The sequence below is a fragment of the Ictidomys tridecemlineatus genome, chromosome 7, assembly GCF_052094955.1.
Source record: "Ictidomys tridecemlineatus isolate mIctTri1 chromosome 7, mIctTri1.hap1, whole genome shotgun sequence".
NCBI classification, from domain to species: domain Eukaryota; kingdom Metazoa; phylum Chordata; class Mammalia; order Rodentia; family Sciuridae; genus Ictidomys; species Ictidomys tridecemlineatus.
Window position 1 is genome coordinate 80320193 of NC_135483.1, and position 16713 is coordinate 80336905.

General features: G+C 35.1%; 1 protein-coding gene across 4 annotated transcripts in view; it reads right to left on the reverse strand.

The window, feature by feature from the left end:
* The window catches only part of Spidr (scaffold protein involved in DNA repair), a 377942-nt gene that overhangs the window by 335197 nt on the left and 26032 nt on the right, over positions 1 to 16713 (reverse strand). For 2 of the 4 annotated variants that reach the window (XM_040294081.2, XM_040294080.2), the window contains exons 2-5: positions 9662 to 9814; positions 8340 to 8406; positions 3141 to 3320; positions 263 to 426 (exon numbers count right to left, since the gene is read on the reverse strand). In XM_040294081.2, the coding sequence (XP_040150015.2) occupies positions 263 to 426; positions 3141 to 3320; positions 8340 to 8406; positions 9662 to 9814 (564 nt within the window). Of the gene's footprint in view, positions 1 to 262; positions 427 to 3140; positions 3321 to 8339; positions 8407 to 9661; positions 9815 to 16713 lie in introns of those variants that run through there. The other 2 variants (XM_078017204.1, XM_021731043.3) reach the window with 2 other exon arrangements.

The following is a 16713-nucleotide window of genomic DNA, read 5'->3' on the forward strand; positions in this document are numbered from 1 at the left end:
AACCTTGATATATTTGTACCGAGTGGGATAATGGAAGTACAGAAAACTTTCAGTGAATTTCAGATGGAAGTGAGATGAGAGTTGAAAAGACAGCTCAGTATCTATCCATGTTTAGAAGAATAATATAAGTGTATTATTTGGATATAAAGTGGTTAAGACAAAAAAATCCAGTAGATTCAAAAGACTCTGAGAAGACACCGAAAGGCTCTAATGAGCAAATGTTGTAAACAAAATAAAACTTTTTAAAATACTTTCTTCTTACCTTAGGAAGCTCAGATAGTCTCTCATCACTTGTCAAAGAATGACTACTTGCACAAGAGGCACAATCTGAGATTTCTACAGCACCCTTACCATCTTCCCATTCATTATATTCACTAGCATCTTCCCTGTCACTGTCGATCTCCCAGTCAATAAACTGTAATTCATCTAAAAGACACAATTTTAAAACATTTTTTAATCTATTTCACATTTTCAGTACCTAATACATCCATGTTACTGGGTGATTTTTTAAAAAAATATATTGATAGTAAAAAGTAGATTTCTACTCTTTTCTCCAGTGACTGTCCCTCAGACTCACAAGTTGTTGGGATTACATACGTGTACCATAAAGCCCAGCTTTTCATTGTTTTTCAATACTTATAATTTCTCCAGCATGTTCAAGTAAATATGATATATATGTTATTTTTTCAGCTTTCTCACATATCTTAATTGTTCTCACTTAACATAATGAAGAGTTTTTCTTTTACCACTAAGGAATGAATATCCCCATTCTTTTCTACAATTTAGTATTCCACTGCATAACTGAACAATAGCCTATTTAAATCATCTACTAGAAATGATTTTTCAAATGTCTCCACCCAATAACTTTTTCTGTAGATTTCTTTCATCAATAAGGAAACAAATAAATTCTGCATTTAGTTTACTTCATAAGTATTAACTAGATGCTACTTTTGTAAAATTTTAAGTATGAAAGCTAAATTATTTTCATATATTAAACAACCAAATATACTGATTCTAATCTGCTATGCTTAAATAAATGAAAGCAGTTATTAAAGATGAATAATTTTTGAGGGATAACACATAAACTTTTCCTACAATACAAAGAATGATACTCCTTAATAGTTACTTCAGCAACTCAGAAGGGTAATAAAATATCATGATCCTATTTTGTAGGTCTGATAGTAATAATTACACTTCCAGTAAAGTGAAGTAATATTAAAAAGAAAAAACGTACTATCTTTAATACCTGAATGGACCTAAAAATTTAAAAAAGACAGAAAATTTAAGCTAAAGTTAAAATATGGGTTAAACAAAACAAAGTCTTTAACATGATACTGTTATTCCAGAAGCACAGTGAAAATCCATTATAGTCATTAGAAAATACTAGAGGTTGGGGTGAGTTGTGTCTCTAGTAACTTAAGAAATTTTGCCAAAGTCATGTCCAATTCAAATGAAGGAAGGGGAATTTTTTAAGAGAAAAACATTTTTTAAATTTAAACTTTTGTTTTTTCTTCTCAACCCCAATTCTGGCCTGTACAGACTAAAGTCTCTTGACTGTATGGCTAAAAAAAGGTCTAGGAATACTAAAGGTTATGAAGCCAACACACAGCAAAGAAGTCAGACATCTCTGGGTCTGAGTATCAACTGGCACACTTATTGTGGGACTGGGGCAGTGACTTGACTTTTCAAAGTTCCAAATTTCTTCTATAAAATGAGGGTACTTCTTAGCTTGCAGGACATAGTATATAGGAAAGAAAATAACATATATAATGCCCAGTCATGTGTCTGGGACAACATAATATCTTGACAAATGGAATAGCTGTCATTCACTAAAGGTAAAAAAAGAAAGACAGTTTGGGGAATATGAGAAAAGAGAAGCAGAGGGGAAAGACAGAAATGTCCAGCAGCTGCAAACATGACTGCATACACTCCAAGGATAATTTACTTGTTATCTACAATTCAACTTTATATGAAAAGTCAACAATATATTAACTCATTTTGAAGTAATCAGAACAAGGACCTCTCCATTTTATGAATAGAGTTTTGGAAACTACCAAATACTTCTTTTAATACAAGAAGACAACATAACTTTTTATTTTTAATGCCAGTTTTGAGATATAATTCATATACCATTACTATTTATCCAAGAAAAGCATACATTTGTCAATATTGAAATTATGTTCTAAAGTATGTGAATAAAAGCAACATAATTTCAATTAATATGCTTGAATTAATAATATAAGCACTATCAGCTTATGTATAAACTTGAAATATCACTTCACCTGAGAACTACTAAAATATCAAGGGTTGTCACCAAAATGGCATACAAAATGTTCAAACCACCATACAAAATGTTTAATCACCTGCCAGAGAGGCTGTTCATCCAAACCTAACCTTGACTAAGTATCTAACATGATATCAGAGTTAAAAGTCACAAGTTATTTTGAAAGCATTAAGATTTTTAAATACTCCAGATTTTTAAATTTGCAAAAGGACATAATTTCCATAATAGCACAAATACAGTTATCAATTAGAGGTGATATTATACTACAGAGGACCAACATATTTAGTTGTCAAAAACTGGGGGTGGAGGATACTACTGTGATCTAGTGGGTAGAGGCCAGGGATGTTTCAAAACACCCTACATAATATGCATAGGAAATTTCTCCTTATAGCAGAATTACCTGGCTCCAAATGGCAATGGTATCAAGGTTGAGAAACCTTGTTTTTAAACAAACTAAAACATGACGCAGTATAAAAGGCCATCAGAACAGAAACTTGATGTTATACTTCTACCACACATTGGTTGTCACAGTATTTATTCAATGTTAATAAGTGAGCAAGAAGGTAGCATGGGTGTAGCATTATGTGGGAGTCGAGAGAACTGGTTTTAGGATCAAAGAGACTGAAATTAAATTCCAACCAATTCTGATAAGTCTAAGCCTAACTTGTGAACTGTCAAAATAATACCAGTAATATCTATCTCTTAGACTTATAAGAAATATTAAAAGAGAAAATGTTTTTAAAGATGTTATCAAAGAGGCTAGGTCTATTAATAATAAATATAAAAAGAACATTTCTTCTAATATTGAACCCAGTATTTAATAGAAACTGAATTTCTTACAAAATTAGCAATTTACCTTCACTGGCCCCATCTTCTGGACATAAAGTATTCCTGTTATGGAACTTATTTATTATAGAGCCATGTTCATTAGCTCTCTGTGATTTAGGAAGTGTTCTGTCTTCATCTGACAGATCACTTCCACTGGAACTCCATGTTATATCTGTAAGCTCATTGGTATTCTTAGATGTGGTAATTTCTGTTAAAGAAAAAGAAAATACATAAATATAATCATATGGTTATTTATTAGAATAATATTTTATGCACGCTACTTTGCCAAAGTCTCAACATACAAAACTCTGATGAAAATAAAAACAATGACTTATAACAAATCTTGCTGCCTAAAGCTCCATGTACAACTTCAAAAAGACTTTGCATTAAATCCAAGTTACAAGAAAAAAAAAGTAAAACTTTTGAGGTAAGTTATAAAGACAAATTATGAAAGGAGCACAAAAGAAAACTGGAAAAATAAGAGTTGAAGTAACAACATAGAATAGTTTATGAAACTACAAGTGAAAAAGCACAAAACAAGGCCCAAACCACAAAACCAATATATATGAATAATAAAAATGTGTGCTTCCCATGCCATGCAAGAACCCTGGTAGCATTAGAGTGCTTAAAAACTTTTGCATGTAATTAATTTTTTTATTTTGAGATAGTAGATTCATAGTTTAAAGAAAGAGAATAGAGACCCTTTATATCTTCCAATGGCAATATCTTGTAAAACTGTAGTATAATATTACATCCCGGATATTGACACAGATCAAGTCAAAATTAATTAAGATGCCCTGGGTTAATTTACCATAGCCATAACACTTCCCTCTCTCACACATTAATCCTGACCCCTGGCAACCACTAATCAGTTTTGCATTTCTAATGTTTATTATCATTTAATAATGTTATACAAATGAAATCAGTCCTTTTAGGACTGTTTTTCCCCCCACTCAGCATAATACTCAAGACATTCATCAAAATAATTTTGTGTACAAATAGTTACTTTCTTTTTATTACTAAATAAGATTCCACGGTATGAATATACCATAGTTTATTTAATCATTTACCCACTGAGGATATATGTATTATTTCCAATTTAGGGCTACGATGAATAAAGTAGCTTATAAAAATCTGTACATAAGATTTTATACGAATGTAATTTTCATCTTCTGAGATAAATATCTAAGAGTACAATTCTTGGGTTGTATAATACTTGCATGTTTACTCCTGTAAGGAACTGCCAAAGTGTTTTCCAGAGAAGCTGAAAATTTTATAGTCCACTATCAATTAGTGGACTAACTCTCCACATGAGGCCTCATTAGCAGCTGGTGTTTTTACCCCTTTTTATTTTAGTCATTGTTATAGATGGAACACCTAGAAGAAGTAGGGCTTCTACATCTTTATAGAATCACAAGTGAACAGCAAACTTTTCTGATACTGATCAGAAAAGAAATATGCAACTAATAAAAACCATTCATTATATTCATAACTGTAGCTATAATGCTAAAACTATTATTCTATCTTATCCCACATTTTACGGAATTTGTGAAAATTTCAAAGTTCAATTTCAAAGTCATTTCAATATTCTATAGGATAAAACACATTTATTTATAATTTGTTTTACAGAAAAGGAAACATAGGCTTAGATGTTAAGTGGTTTCGTTTAATGCATATGTATAGAACCTATGTGATAAAGTAAACCATAGAAAGAAAAAAAGAAATAGCATAGTCCTGTCCTAAAAAAAAAAAAAAAAAAATGTGATCTCAAAATAGTAGTCATGAAAATACAAATTAAATATTATGCTAGAGGTATGCTATAACATAATGGTGGCATACACACAAAAAAATTTTTCCACTCCTATTGATCAGGATAGGAAGACTCACTGAAAACCTCATGTCAAGAAAAACAGCACTTACAAAGGACAAAAACAAAATAATCAACATTTACTAAACACTTACTTTATGCCATAAAAATCTAGAATTACTGAAGTAGCCTATTCTTCAAAATATAAAAGGAAAAATAAACATTCTGAATTGCCTAAGAATGCATATCTATTTAAATATAAATAACTAATAAAACTAAACTATGTACTTGTCTGCAAAAAACAACACCAATCACATTATGCATCTGAAAAACTAAACAAAAAAGTAAAATGATCATAATCTGCATATTATAAAACAAACAACTACAAAAATAAAGAAACCAACTAAAAAACTACTACCAAAATTAAGGAAATGCAATAAAGGTAGCAAAGTACAAAATATTATACAGAAACCAAATTCAAAACAGTAGTTAATAAATATCAAATATGTAAAAGACAATTAAAAGGCACATAAAATCTAAATGAAGGAAATTTTTCAGACTTCCAAAGAATTTATAAAAGAAGACTAGAATAAATGGAAAGATACTTACTGAGATTTGGTATCTAATCACAAATAAATGGTCTCCTAGTGCCGTTTCATTGTGTACAGATAAGGCTAAGCGTCTTTTCATGTGTTTGGATATTTGCTTTACTGCAAGCAGCTCATTCATAATCTTTATTTTTATAAGAGTTATCTCCCTCCAGATTAATTTCTAATGTTTTCTTTGCTATGAAGATCAATCTTTGTACTATAAAGTACAAGTAACCCTACTTTTGTTTTTCTGGATTTTACATTGTGTATATAATTTGCAATTTTTGCCACAAAGTTCCCAATTCCCTTTTTTTAAAAAATATATATATTTTTTAGTTGTAGTTGGACACAATACCTTTATTTTATTTATTTATTTTTATGTGGTGCTGAGGATTGAACTCAGGGCCTCCCACATGCTAGGCGAGTGCTCTACCACTGAGTGACAACCCCAGCAACCCCCCTTTTTTTTCTTAAATATTTTTTTAGTTGTAGATAAACACAATACATTTATTTATTTATTTGTTTGTTTGTTTATTTATTTATTTAATGTGGCGCAGAGGATCGAACCCAGTGCTTCAAGCATGCAAGGCAAGTGCTTTACCACTGAGCCGCAACCCCAGCCCTTCCCCTTTTTATTTAGACAAATTTATCAACTTTCATTATTACTAGGTTGTAAACCGTTTAAAAGGGTTTCCCAAATGCAATGCTTTCTTTGTTCATCTGATAGTTGCCGCTCAGATCCACACTCGGGCAGTCTAGCTTCTGAGTCCACATTCTTAACCATTACACGGATCTCCCAAGGCAACTGGAGACCTGCAGTCTCTTTCATTACGAGCTTAGTGTGAGATTCCTAGAAAATATGTAATTGTCTGGTACTTTTCTATTAAAAGAGATAGTGTAATTAATAGCCATCTCATTCAAATTCTCAGTAACCAAGACTCTAGACTTATAAACTAAACTACATAAGTTACAGAGTTAAAACCACTATCAGGAATTTATTAGTCAGTAATTCATTTTACTTGCTGAAAAGGAACACCCTTGAGATTAAGGGCCATTTCCGTGAAATCTAGGAAGGATATTAAGCCGACTATGAAAACAGGCAGAAGTACTCATTTTCTTTGTTTCTTCATGGTTTGCTTTATCAGAGGGGTTCCTTCCTCATGATCTGCTGTATTGGAAGGATTCTGTAAAAATATACTGAATGAAAAGAAATACATTTACGAACATTTCTGAGTAACCACTATGTGCTGGCACCTGATGGTCTATGCTGAATTATGTCTTCCAAAAATTCATCTGTTGAAGTCCTTACCTCCTACCAGTGCCTCACACATGCTAGGCAAGCGCTCTGCCACTGAGTCACAACCCTGGCTCCTATGCCAGTTATTCTATGAAACAGTGTTTTATGAATTCTGAAGAAATGTTTTGGTATATTTTCTTTCTTTTTCCTATGTGTATTACTGGAGATGAAACCCAGAGCCTTACCCATGTTAGGGGAGCAGTCTACCACTGAACTATATCCCCAACCCTTATTTTGATTTTATTTTAAATAGGGTCTCACTAAATTAAGCACGTTGGCCTCAAACATGCAATCCTCCTGGCTTAGCCTCCAGAACAACTGGGATTAAAGTCTTACTCCTTCACGCCACGCCTTCTTCTTCATATACATAAAAAAAGAACCCTCTTAAGTGTTATTAAAATATTATGGCTTAGAATGTTTAGTGTCTTCATCACAGCAAGTTATTCCATTCCCAGGAACTTTAGGCAGACTCTCACATAACTCTGCCATCAGACATATCAGCTATTGCTGCCATTAATTATCTGATAAGGGGCTGGGGATGTGGCTCAAGCGATAGTGCGCTTGCCTGGCATTTGTGCAGCCCGGGTTTGATCCTCAGCACCACATATAAACAAAGATGTTGTGTCCGCCGAAAACTAAAAATAAATAAATAAATATTTTAAAAAAATTATCTGCTAAGTATGAGCCTCTGAGCTAAGTATTCATTCTATCTACTATTTTTAACCTCACTTACTACTCACAATAATCAATGAGGCTCAATATTATGTCCATTTTCCAGATGCAGAAATTGAGGGTCAGAGCATTTAGCTTATTTTTCCATGATTACAGCTAGAACATAGTAAGATTTACTAAAGTCACAAGTTTATCTTCTTCATCTCCAGTAACTGACTGACTACAGTCAGTAACTACTGACCACAGTAGCAAAGCCAGAAGTCTATCTGATATATGTTCCTTCTTCTCCATTACTACAAACCCTAATTTTATTGGCAGCAACATGACTCTGTAAAAATCCCTAATTTCATTAACCTATCCCTGGTAGAGATTCTTTCCCAAAGAAAGGTAATGTTCACTCAGCAAAAATCCTTAGTACCCACAATCTTCCCAAAAATTCAGCCTTGAGAATTCAGTTACCATCTCATGTTTGTGAGAACCAACCCCCATACTAAGGTTGCAAAGGGCAGAATCAGTTAGGCCCTCTGGATATCTTGTTGCAGGAGATAAATTCAACCCCTAGAATTTGAACAGAGTTTCCTAATATCTATAGCTGGAAAGCTTCCCCAAACTGATTCACCAAGTAACAAGACATTGTTCATAGCCTAAAGCAGTATAGTCCATATAGCACAGGTCCTAAGTTTATTTCCCACAAGATTTTTCTAGGAATCAAACCCAGAGCCATTTCTTTTCTTTTTGATGTTTTTTAAACACAAATGTAGACTACCAAACTATGTAAGTAACAGAAAGAAAGCAAAGAATCACCAAAGGATGTACTGGCCTTACACCTTCTCTCTAAAGAAATCAACAAAGTAGTATTACCTTTCTTTGGTTTTGGAGCTAATTCAAGGTCCTTTTCTGAAAGAGTCACCTTTTCAGTTGTTGGTGTCTGCAGGCAAAATAACAGTAAAGTAATTTACATGACAATAGATTAAAAACCAACAATACTTTGTAAAATATTCAGTCTTAAATTATACTTTCCTTAATATATTCTTGTTTCCCTTTACTTATATTTGTAAGTATTGCCAAAGCATATACTACTTATATTCTTTTTTTTCTTAAATATTTTTAGTTATAGATGGACATAATACCTTTATTTATTTATATGTGGTGCTAAGGATCAAAGCCGGTGCCTCACATGTGCTATGCAAGCACTCCACCACTGAGCCACAACCCCAACCCATTGCTTATATTCTTATAAACTTATTTTTTTCCAGAATTGAAACAGAGTTGACTGATCAAAACATTTCAAGTGCTGAGTGGCTTTGTTGAATGGCAGTGTGGATGTTTATGAGTGGATTTATGAGACATTTGATAACAGGTCAAAATGCAGATCTTTGTGAAGACCCTAATTGACAAGGCAATCATGTCAAGGCCAAGATCCAGGATAAAAAAAGGCACTCCCTTGACTAGCAGGGGCTCACCTCTAGAGGCAAGCAGCTGGAAGATGACTGTACTCTGACTACAACAATCCTCTGCACCTGATCCTTCATTTGAAGGGTAACAATTCATTCTTATGTCTGTATTCACGATACACAGTGATGGCATTATGCTGCACTATAGCCATTTGCCCCAACTTAAGTTCAGAAATTGCCATTATCAGTCATAGCTCAATCTGTCCAAAATGTTAATAAAGTTTTGTTGTATTATCAACAAAAAAATTTCACATTAATATTCGATATTAATGTTCACATATATGACTCTGACACTTGAGGTCCTTATTACTGTTTGTCTCTACATTATCTTTAGAGTTGTACAAGTTATAACTTATTTTGTAAGTTATAACTTGTACAAAAATTAACCAGAATCTCATAGACAAAAGGTTCTGAATATATGAACATTTCATAAATATACTTCATGTAAAGTAGTATGTTCAATGGTTTCACTTCTGAAAACATTCTCAGTATGTATCCTCCATTTACAAACAAGTACAAAGGTTCTGCATAGAACAAGGTGATACTAATTTGCCACAATTATTAAAGGAATTCAAGGAATGGGGAAAAAAATACTGCATCAATTATAATATATGGAAAAGAAAATAAGAAAGGGAATTCCAAAGAAATGTAATCACAGCAGCATGAACACTGAGGAGTCTTATCATTCACCCTTCTGCATTAGGGAAAACAATTTTACAGCTACTTTACCAGAGTCCTAGGAGTATCCTGAAATCCTTCTCCACACTTAAGCCATGCTTCAGAGAGGGAGGCAACTGCTCCCACTGTCCTGAGACCTGTTCTGCACTGTAGAGGCTTCTCTTCTGGAAAGGATGGATACTCTATACACCAATTCCTTTTCCTCTGTGGAAATGATTTTTAAAGGAAAAAATATTTCAACTTCATTAAACATACATTAAGTTGTCAACTAGCAATTTAGAAATCCAAGAATGACAGTAATAAAGGCATAGTTTTTTAATGTCTCTGAATCTTCACATAAAGATAGAACAAATAGATAGCAAATCCAAAATGAACAGACAACATTTACTAGCAGTCAACAAAGTCCAAAATACAAGTGGGTGAGGACAAACTATCACCCCTCCAAAGTCCCAAATAACATCAGGGGTCAAAGTAGGCCCTGGGAACCTAGATATCCACAGTTCACCATGAAGTAGACCTGGCCTATTTCATTATTCACTAGGAAGCAGAGCAGCCTGGGACTACTTGAATAAGCCATATCTCCTTGCTAAATAAGGGAAAAGCTGAAGAGAAATTAGGAGTAGAATCCACTCAGCTACACAGGAATAAGAGAGACTATAAAAAGGTCCAGGTAAAGCAGTGCATCTAGCAGAGCCAGTAGCATCAATGTAACAAGTAAAAAAGTGGCCATATGGTGCGCCAAGCCAGACCGGAGGAGGAAGATGCCAGGCGCTAAGCCAGACCAGAGGAAGAAGACGCCCGGCGCCAAGCCAGACCAGAGGAGGAAGTCTGGGCCCGCCCCGAGTGCTAGCCTGGAGGAAGCCCATCAACCCTTAAAACCCATCAAAAGGGGTGTGGCTATCAGCATGGTTCTGCGGCTGATCCAGGTACCCAGTTTCCAACTCCCCCACCCTTAGCTGCGATAACTCAAAATATTTCCCACAAGCTTTGGGGGGTTGTAGCTATCAACGCAAAACAACAACTGTACAGGCACCTGGTTTCTACCTCAGAGACTAGAGTAGGGAAGATACAGGTCGAAGCTCATTTCCTTTCACACTGGATATACCCACCACCGTGAATACAGAGGCTCAAGCTAGGAATAGACAACGCCACCTACTGGAAGCAAGGAAACAGTGTTCTGAGAGACTTTTTTTTTCTCTTTCTTTCTCTCTTCTTCTCTCTTCCACAACTTCAGCATATGTGAAACCAAGAACTGTGCACGAACAACCAAATTACCAAAGTAATATAATATAGAGGAATTGCATATACCCCACCTTCCCCCCATTTTTTTCTTTATTTCTATCTTACTTTCCTTTTCCTTCTCTTATTTCTCTTTTCTTCCTTGTTAAACCATAGAGCTCAATAATACAATTAATAATTTAGACTTAATTGATATATACAGAGTATACCACCCAACATCAAGCGGATACATTTTCTTCTCAGCAGCACATGGATCCTTCTCAAAAATAGACCATATATTATGTCACAGGCCAAATCTTAGCAATTACAAAGGAGTTGAGATACTACCATGCATTTTATCTGATCATAATGGAATGAAATTGGAAATCAATGATAAAATGAGAAAGGAAAAATCCTACATCACATGGAGATTAAACAATATGCTACTGAATGAACAAAGGGTTACAGAAGACATCAAAGAGGAAATTAAAAAATTCTTAGAGGTAAACGAAAACTCAGACACAACATATCAAAATCTCTGGGACACTATGAAAGCAGTACTAAGAGGAAAATTCATTTCATGGAGTTCATTCCTTAAAAGAAGGAAAAGCCAACAAATAAATGACCTCATACTACATACACCTCCAAGCCTTAGAAAAAGAAGAACAAATCAGCAGCAAATACAGTAGAAGGCAAGAAATAATTAAAATTAGAGCTGAAATCAATGAAATCGAAACAAAAGAAACAATCAAAAAAATTGACAAAACTAAAAGTTGGTTCTTTGAAAAAATAAATAAGATTGATAGACCACTAGCCACGCTAACAAAGAGAAGAAGAGAGAGAACCCAAATTACTAGCTTACGGGATGAAAAAGGCAACATCACAACAGACAATTCAGAAATACAGAAGATAATTAGAAATCATTTTGAAACCCTATACTCTAATAAAATAGAAGACAGTGAAGGCATTGATAAATTCCTTAACACATATGAACTACCCAGATGGAGTCAGGAAGATATAAACAACCTAAATAGACCAATATCAAGTGAGGAAATATAAGAAGCCATCAAAAGACTACCAACCAAGAAAAGCCCAGGACCGGACGGATATACAGCAGAGTTTTACAAGAACTAATACCAATACTTCACAATCTATTTCAGGAGATCGAAAAAGAGGGAGAACTTCCAAATTCATTCTATGAGGCCAATATCACCCTGATCCCCAAACCAGATAAAGACACCTCAAAGAAAGAAAACTACAGACCAATAACCCTAATGAATTTAGATGCAAAAATCCTCAATAAAATTCTGGCAAATCGTGGGGCTGGGGATGTGGCTCAAGTGGTAGCGCACTCGCCTGGCATGCGTGCGGCCCGGGTTCGACCCTCAGCACCACATACCAACAAAGATGTTGTGTCTGCCGAGAACTAAAAAAAATAATAAATATTAAAAATTCTCTCTCTCTCCTCTCTCATTCTCTCTTTAAAAAAAAAAATTCTGGCAAATCGTATACAAAAACATATCAAAAAGATCGTGCACCATGATCAAGTAGGATTCATCCCTGGGATACAAGAATGGTTCAATATACGGAAATCAATAAACGTTATTCACCACATCAATAGACATAAAGATAAGAACCATATGATCATCTCGATAGACGCAGAAAAAGCATTCGACAAAGTACAGCATCCCTTTATGTTCAAAACGTTAGAAAAACTAGGGATAACAGGAACTTACCTCAACATTATAAAAGCTATTTATGCTAAGCCTCAGGCTAGCACCATTCTCAATGGAAAACAATTGAAGGCATTCCCTCTAAAATCTGGAACAAGACAGGGATGCCCTCTAACACCACTTCTATTCAATTTAGTTCTCGAAATACTGGCCAGAGCAATTAGACAGACAAAAAAATTAAAGGCATAAAAGTAGGAAAAGAAGAACTTAAATTATCACTATTTGCGGATGATATGATCCTATACCTAGAAGACACAAAAGGGTCTACAAAGAAACTACTAGAGCTAATAAATGAATTCAGCAAAGTGGCAGGATATAAAATCAACATGCATAAATCAAAGGCATTCCAGTATATCAGCGACAAAACTTCTGAAGTGGAAATGAGGAAAACCACCCCATTCACAATATCCTCAAAAAAAATAAAATACTTGGGAATCAACATAACAAAAGAGGTGAAAGATTTATACAATGAAAACTAGAGAACCCTAAAGAGAGAATTAGAAGAAGATCTTAGAAGATGAAAAAATATACCCTGTTCATGGATAGGCAGAAATAACATCATCAAAATGGCGATATTACCAAAAGTTCTCCATAGGTTCAATGCAATGCCAATCAAAATCCCAATGGCATTTCTTATAGAAATAGATAAAGCAATCATAAAATTCATATGGAAAAATAATAGACCCAGAATAGCAAAAGCAACTCTAAGCAGGAAGTGTGAATCAGGAGGTGTAGTGATACCAGATTTCAAACTATACTACAGAGCAATAGTGACAAAAACAGCATGGTACTGGTACCAAAACAGGCGGGTGGACCAATGGTACAGAATAGAGGAAATAAAAACCAATCCACAAAATTACAACTATCTTATATTCGATAAAGGGGCTAAAAGCATGCAATGGAGGAAGGATAGTATCTTCAACAAATGGTGCTGGGAAAACTGGAAATCCATATGCAACAAAATGAAACTGAATCCCCTTCTCTCGCCATGCACAAAAGTTAACTCAAAATGGATCAAGAAGCTTGATATCAAATCAGAGACTATGCGTCTGATAGAAGAAAAGGTTGGCTCCGATCTACATATTGTGGGGTCGGGCTCCAAATTCCTTAATAGGACACCCATAGCACAAGAGTTAATAACAAGAATCAACAAATGGGACTTACTTAAACTAAAAAGTTTTCTCTCAGAAAGAGAAACAATAAGAGAGGTAAACAGGGAGCCTACATCATGGGAATAAATTTTTACTCCTCACACTTCAGATAGAGCCCTAATATCCAGAGTATACAAAGAACTCAAAAAATTAAACAATAAGAAAACAAATAACCCAATCAACAAATGGGCCAAAGACCTGAACAGACACTTCTCAGAGGAGGACATACAATCAATCAACAAGTACATGAAAAAATGCTCACCATCTCTAGCAGTCAGAGAAATGCAAATCAAAACCACCCTAAGATACTATCTCACTCCAGTAAGATTGGCAGCCATTCTGAACTCAAACAACAACAAGTGCTGGCGAGGATGTGGGGAAAAGGGTACACTTGTACATTGCTGGTGGGACTCCAAATTGGTGTGGCCAATTTGGAAAGCAGTATGGAGATTCCTGGGAAAGCTAGGAATGGAACCACCATTTGACCCAGCTATTGCCCTTCTCGGACTATTCCCTGAAGACTTTAAAAGAGCGTACTACAGGGATACTGCCACATCGATGTTCATAGCAGCACAATTCACAATAGCTAGACTGTGGAACCAACTCAGATGCCCTTCAATAGATGAATGGATAAAAAAAAAATGTGGCATTTATACACAATGGAGTACTACGCAGCACTAAAAAATGACAAAATCATGGAATTTGCAGGGAAATGGATGTCACTAGAGCAGATTATGCTAAGTGAAGCTAGCCAATCCCTAAAAAACAAATGCCAAATGTCTTCTTTGATATAATGAGAGCAACTAAGAACAGAGCAGGGAGGAAGAGCAGGAGGAAAAGATTAACATTAAACAGAGACATGAGGTGGGAGGGAAAGGGAGAGAAAAGGGAAATTGCATGGAAATGGAAGGAGACCCTCATTGTTATATAAAATTACATATAAGAGGTTGTGAGCAGAATGGGGGAAAAAAAACAAGGAGAGAAATGAATTACAGTAGATGAGGTAGAGAGAGAAGATGGGAGGGGAGGGGAGGGGGGATAGTAGAGGATAGGAAAGGTAGCAGAATACAACAGTTACTAATATGGCATTATGTAAAAATGTGGATGTGTAACCAATGTGATTCTGCAATCTTTGTAATGTTCTGAACAACCAATAAAATAAAATATAAATAAATAAATTTTTTAAAAAATGTGGCCATATTTTTGCAAGATATAAGAAAGCAACACAAAGTAGAAAAGATATCCTAAATCTGATTCCTAAATTTTCAAAAAAAAATTACTTAAAAATAAACAATAGATAAGTATCAAAATCAAATCCCATAGTTGTTATTAGGAGGGGAAAAAAATAAGGAACAGAATAACATCCTAACACACAAAGAAAGCACACAAAAAACAAAACAGATAATATGTTAACTTACTAACCTATTAAAAAAAAAGCCAAAATATTCAAAGTTATAAAAACTTAGAAATGGAGTGACAAAGTTGATGAAAAAAAGAAAAAATTAAAATTCACTTGAGAAAAAAAAAGGACTAAATTTAAGAGCAGACATCACAGATAATGTCTTAAGAAAAATATATAGGGTGAAAAGGAGGAAATTTTAAAGTTCCATTATTCACCCTGCTATTATTTAGATGTGGGCTGCCCTCCAAGGTTTCATATTGTAAAATCTTGGTCTTCAGTATAAACTTTAAAGGAGGGTCCTAATGGAAGGCATTGGAGGTGCTACCTTTAGAAGGGTTTAAGCACTTCTCATAGGACCCTGGTTAGTTCCATGAGAGTGAAAGATTACAAAAGAGACTCCCCCTCCCCACCCTCTGGTTTCCTATCTCACCAAAAGATCTCTCCCTCTCTTGTGTGTTCCTGCATATCCTCCTGCCATCCTCCAATAGGTCCTAACCAGAGTCAAACTGATGCCTGTGCCATGATCTTGCATCTCCTGAACACTGAGCTAAATAAACCTCTCTTCCTCATATACTTCTCAGCTCAGAAATTTTGTAAAAGAAACAGAAATGGGTTAATACCTCTAATGAAGAAAGAGAAAAAGAAATGAAGAGAAATCAGAGATTGATTAGGTCTTTGTCAGGATCCAACATACATATAACCAGAATCTTTGTAGAAAATACCCAAAGCAGGTGTTAGCAAAATCAAGTATGTATCGATAGGTTAGTTTTCACCAGGCACCTAAAATTTAAAATCAGAAATCCTACTTTGAAGTATTCTGCTTTTTGCCTGTGAAAGTTGGCAGTTGGACACTCATTTACATATTTTTACAGTCACTGCTGTATTTGAGCCATCCCGAGTTCTGGAGTCAGCAGATTTAACTGTGGGAGGGAGGATGACTTTTTTTTTTAAATTAACTTGAAGAGTAACTGAGAAGCCACTCTATGTATTGTTGGATCCAGGATCAAGTGGCTGAAGGAATCCAATCTAGAAGCAGAGGAGCTTCTACACTTGGTGGCCCAAGTCTTCATCTAATTATTGAAGTTCTACGCACCATGAATTGTGAGACAATTCTATGAGTATGAAGAATATCTCATCAATGCCGCCAATTACCACTGTGGAACATCATGAATTGCTGCTCTGTTCAGGGGATGTATCTCGAGGGTACCATGTTTGCCTAGCATGAATGACGTCCTGGCTTGCAACCCCAGCACAACAGCCTCATCCCCACTGCCAGTCCTTCCAACAGGACTGCTCTGCATTACCCCTGTGCCTGTGGCCATCAGAAGTGATGACACTCCTGATACAGAAGAAATACCACATTAACTTCTGTGATAGTGACAACAGCACAGTTCTGATTAAGTCCTGATACAATGCACAATTCCAGGAGGAAGAATGTGCTGATTTTGCTAAAATCTGGTGCAGATCCAAATGTGATGGACACCAGGAGCAGCACTGCTCTATACTTCACTGTCGACAGTGAGAACACAGGCACAGCAGCAGGCCTGCTGATGGACACGGCAATCACTGAAGCAAAAAAACAAGGTGTATTTAGATTAA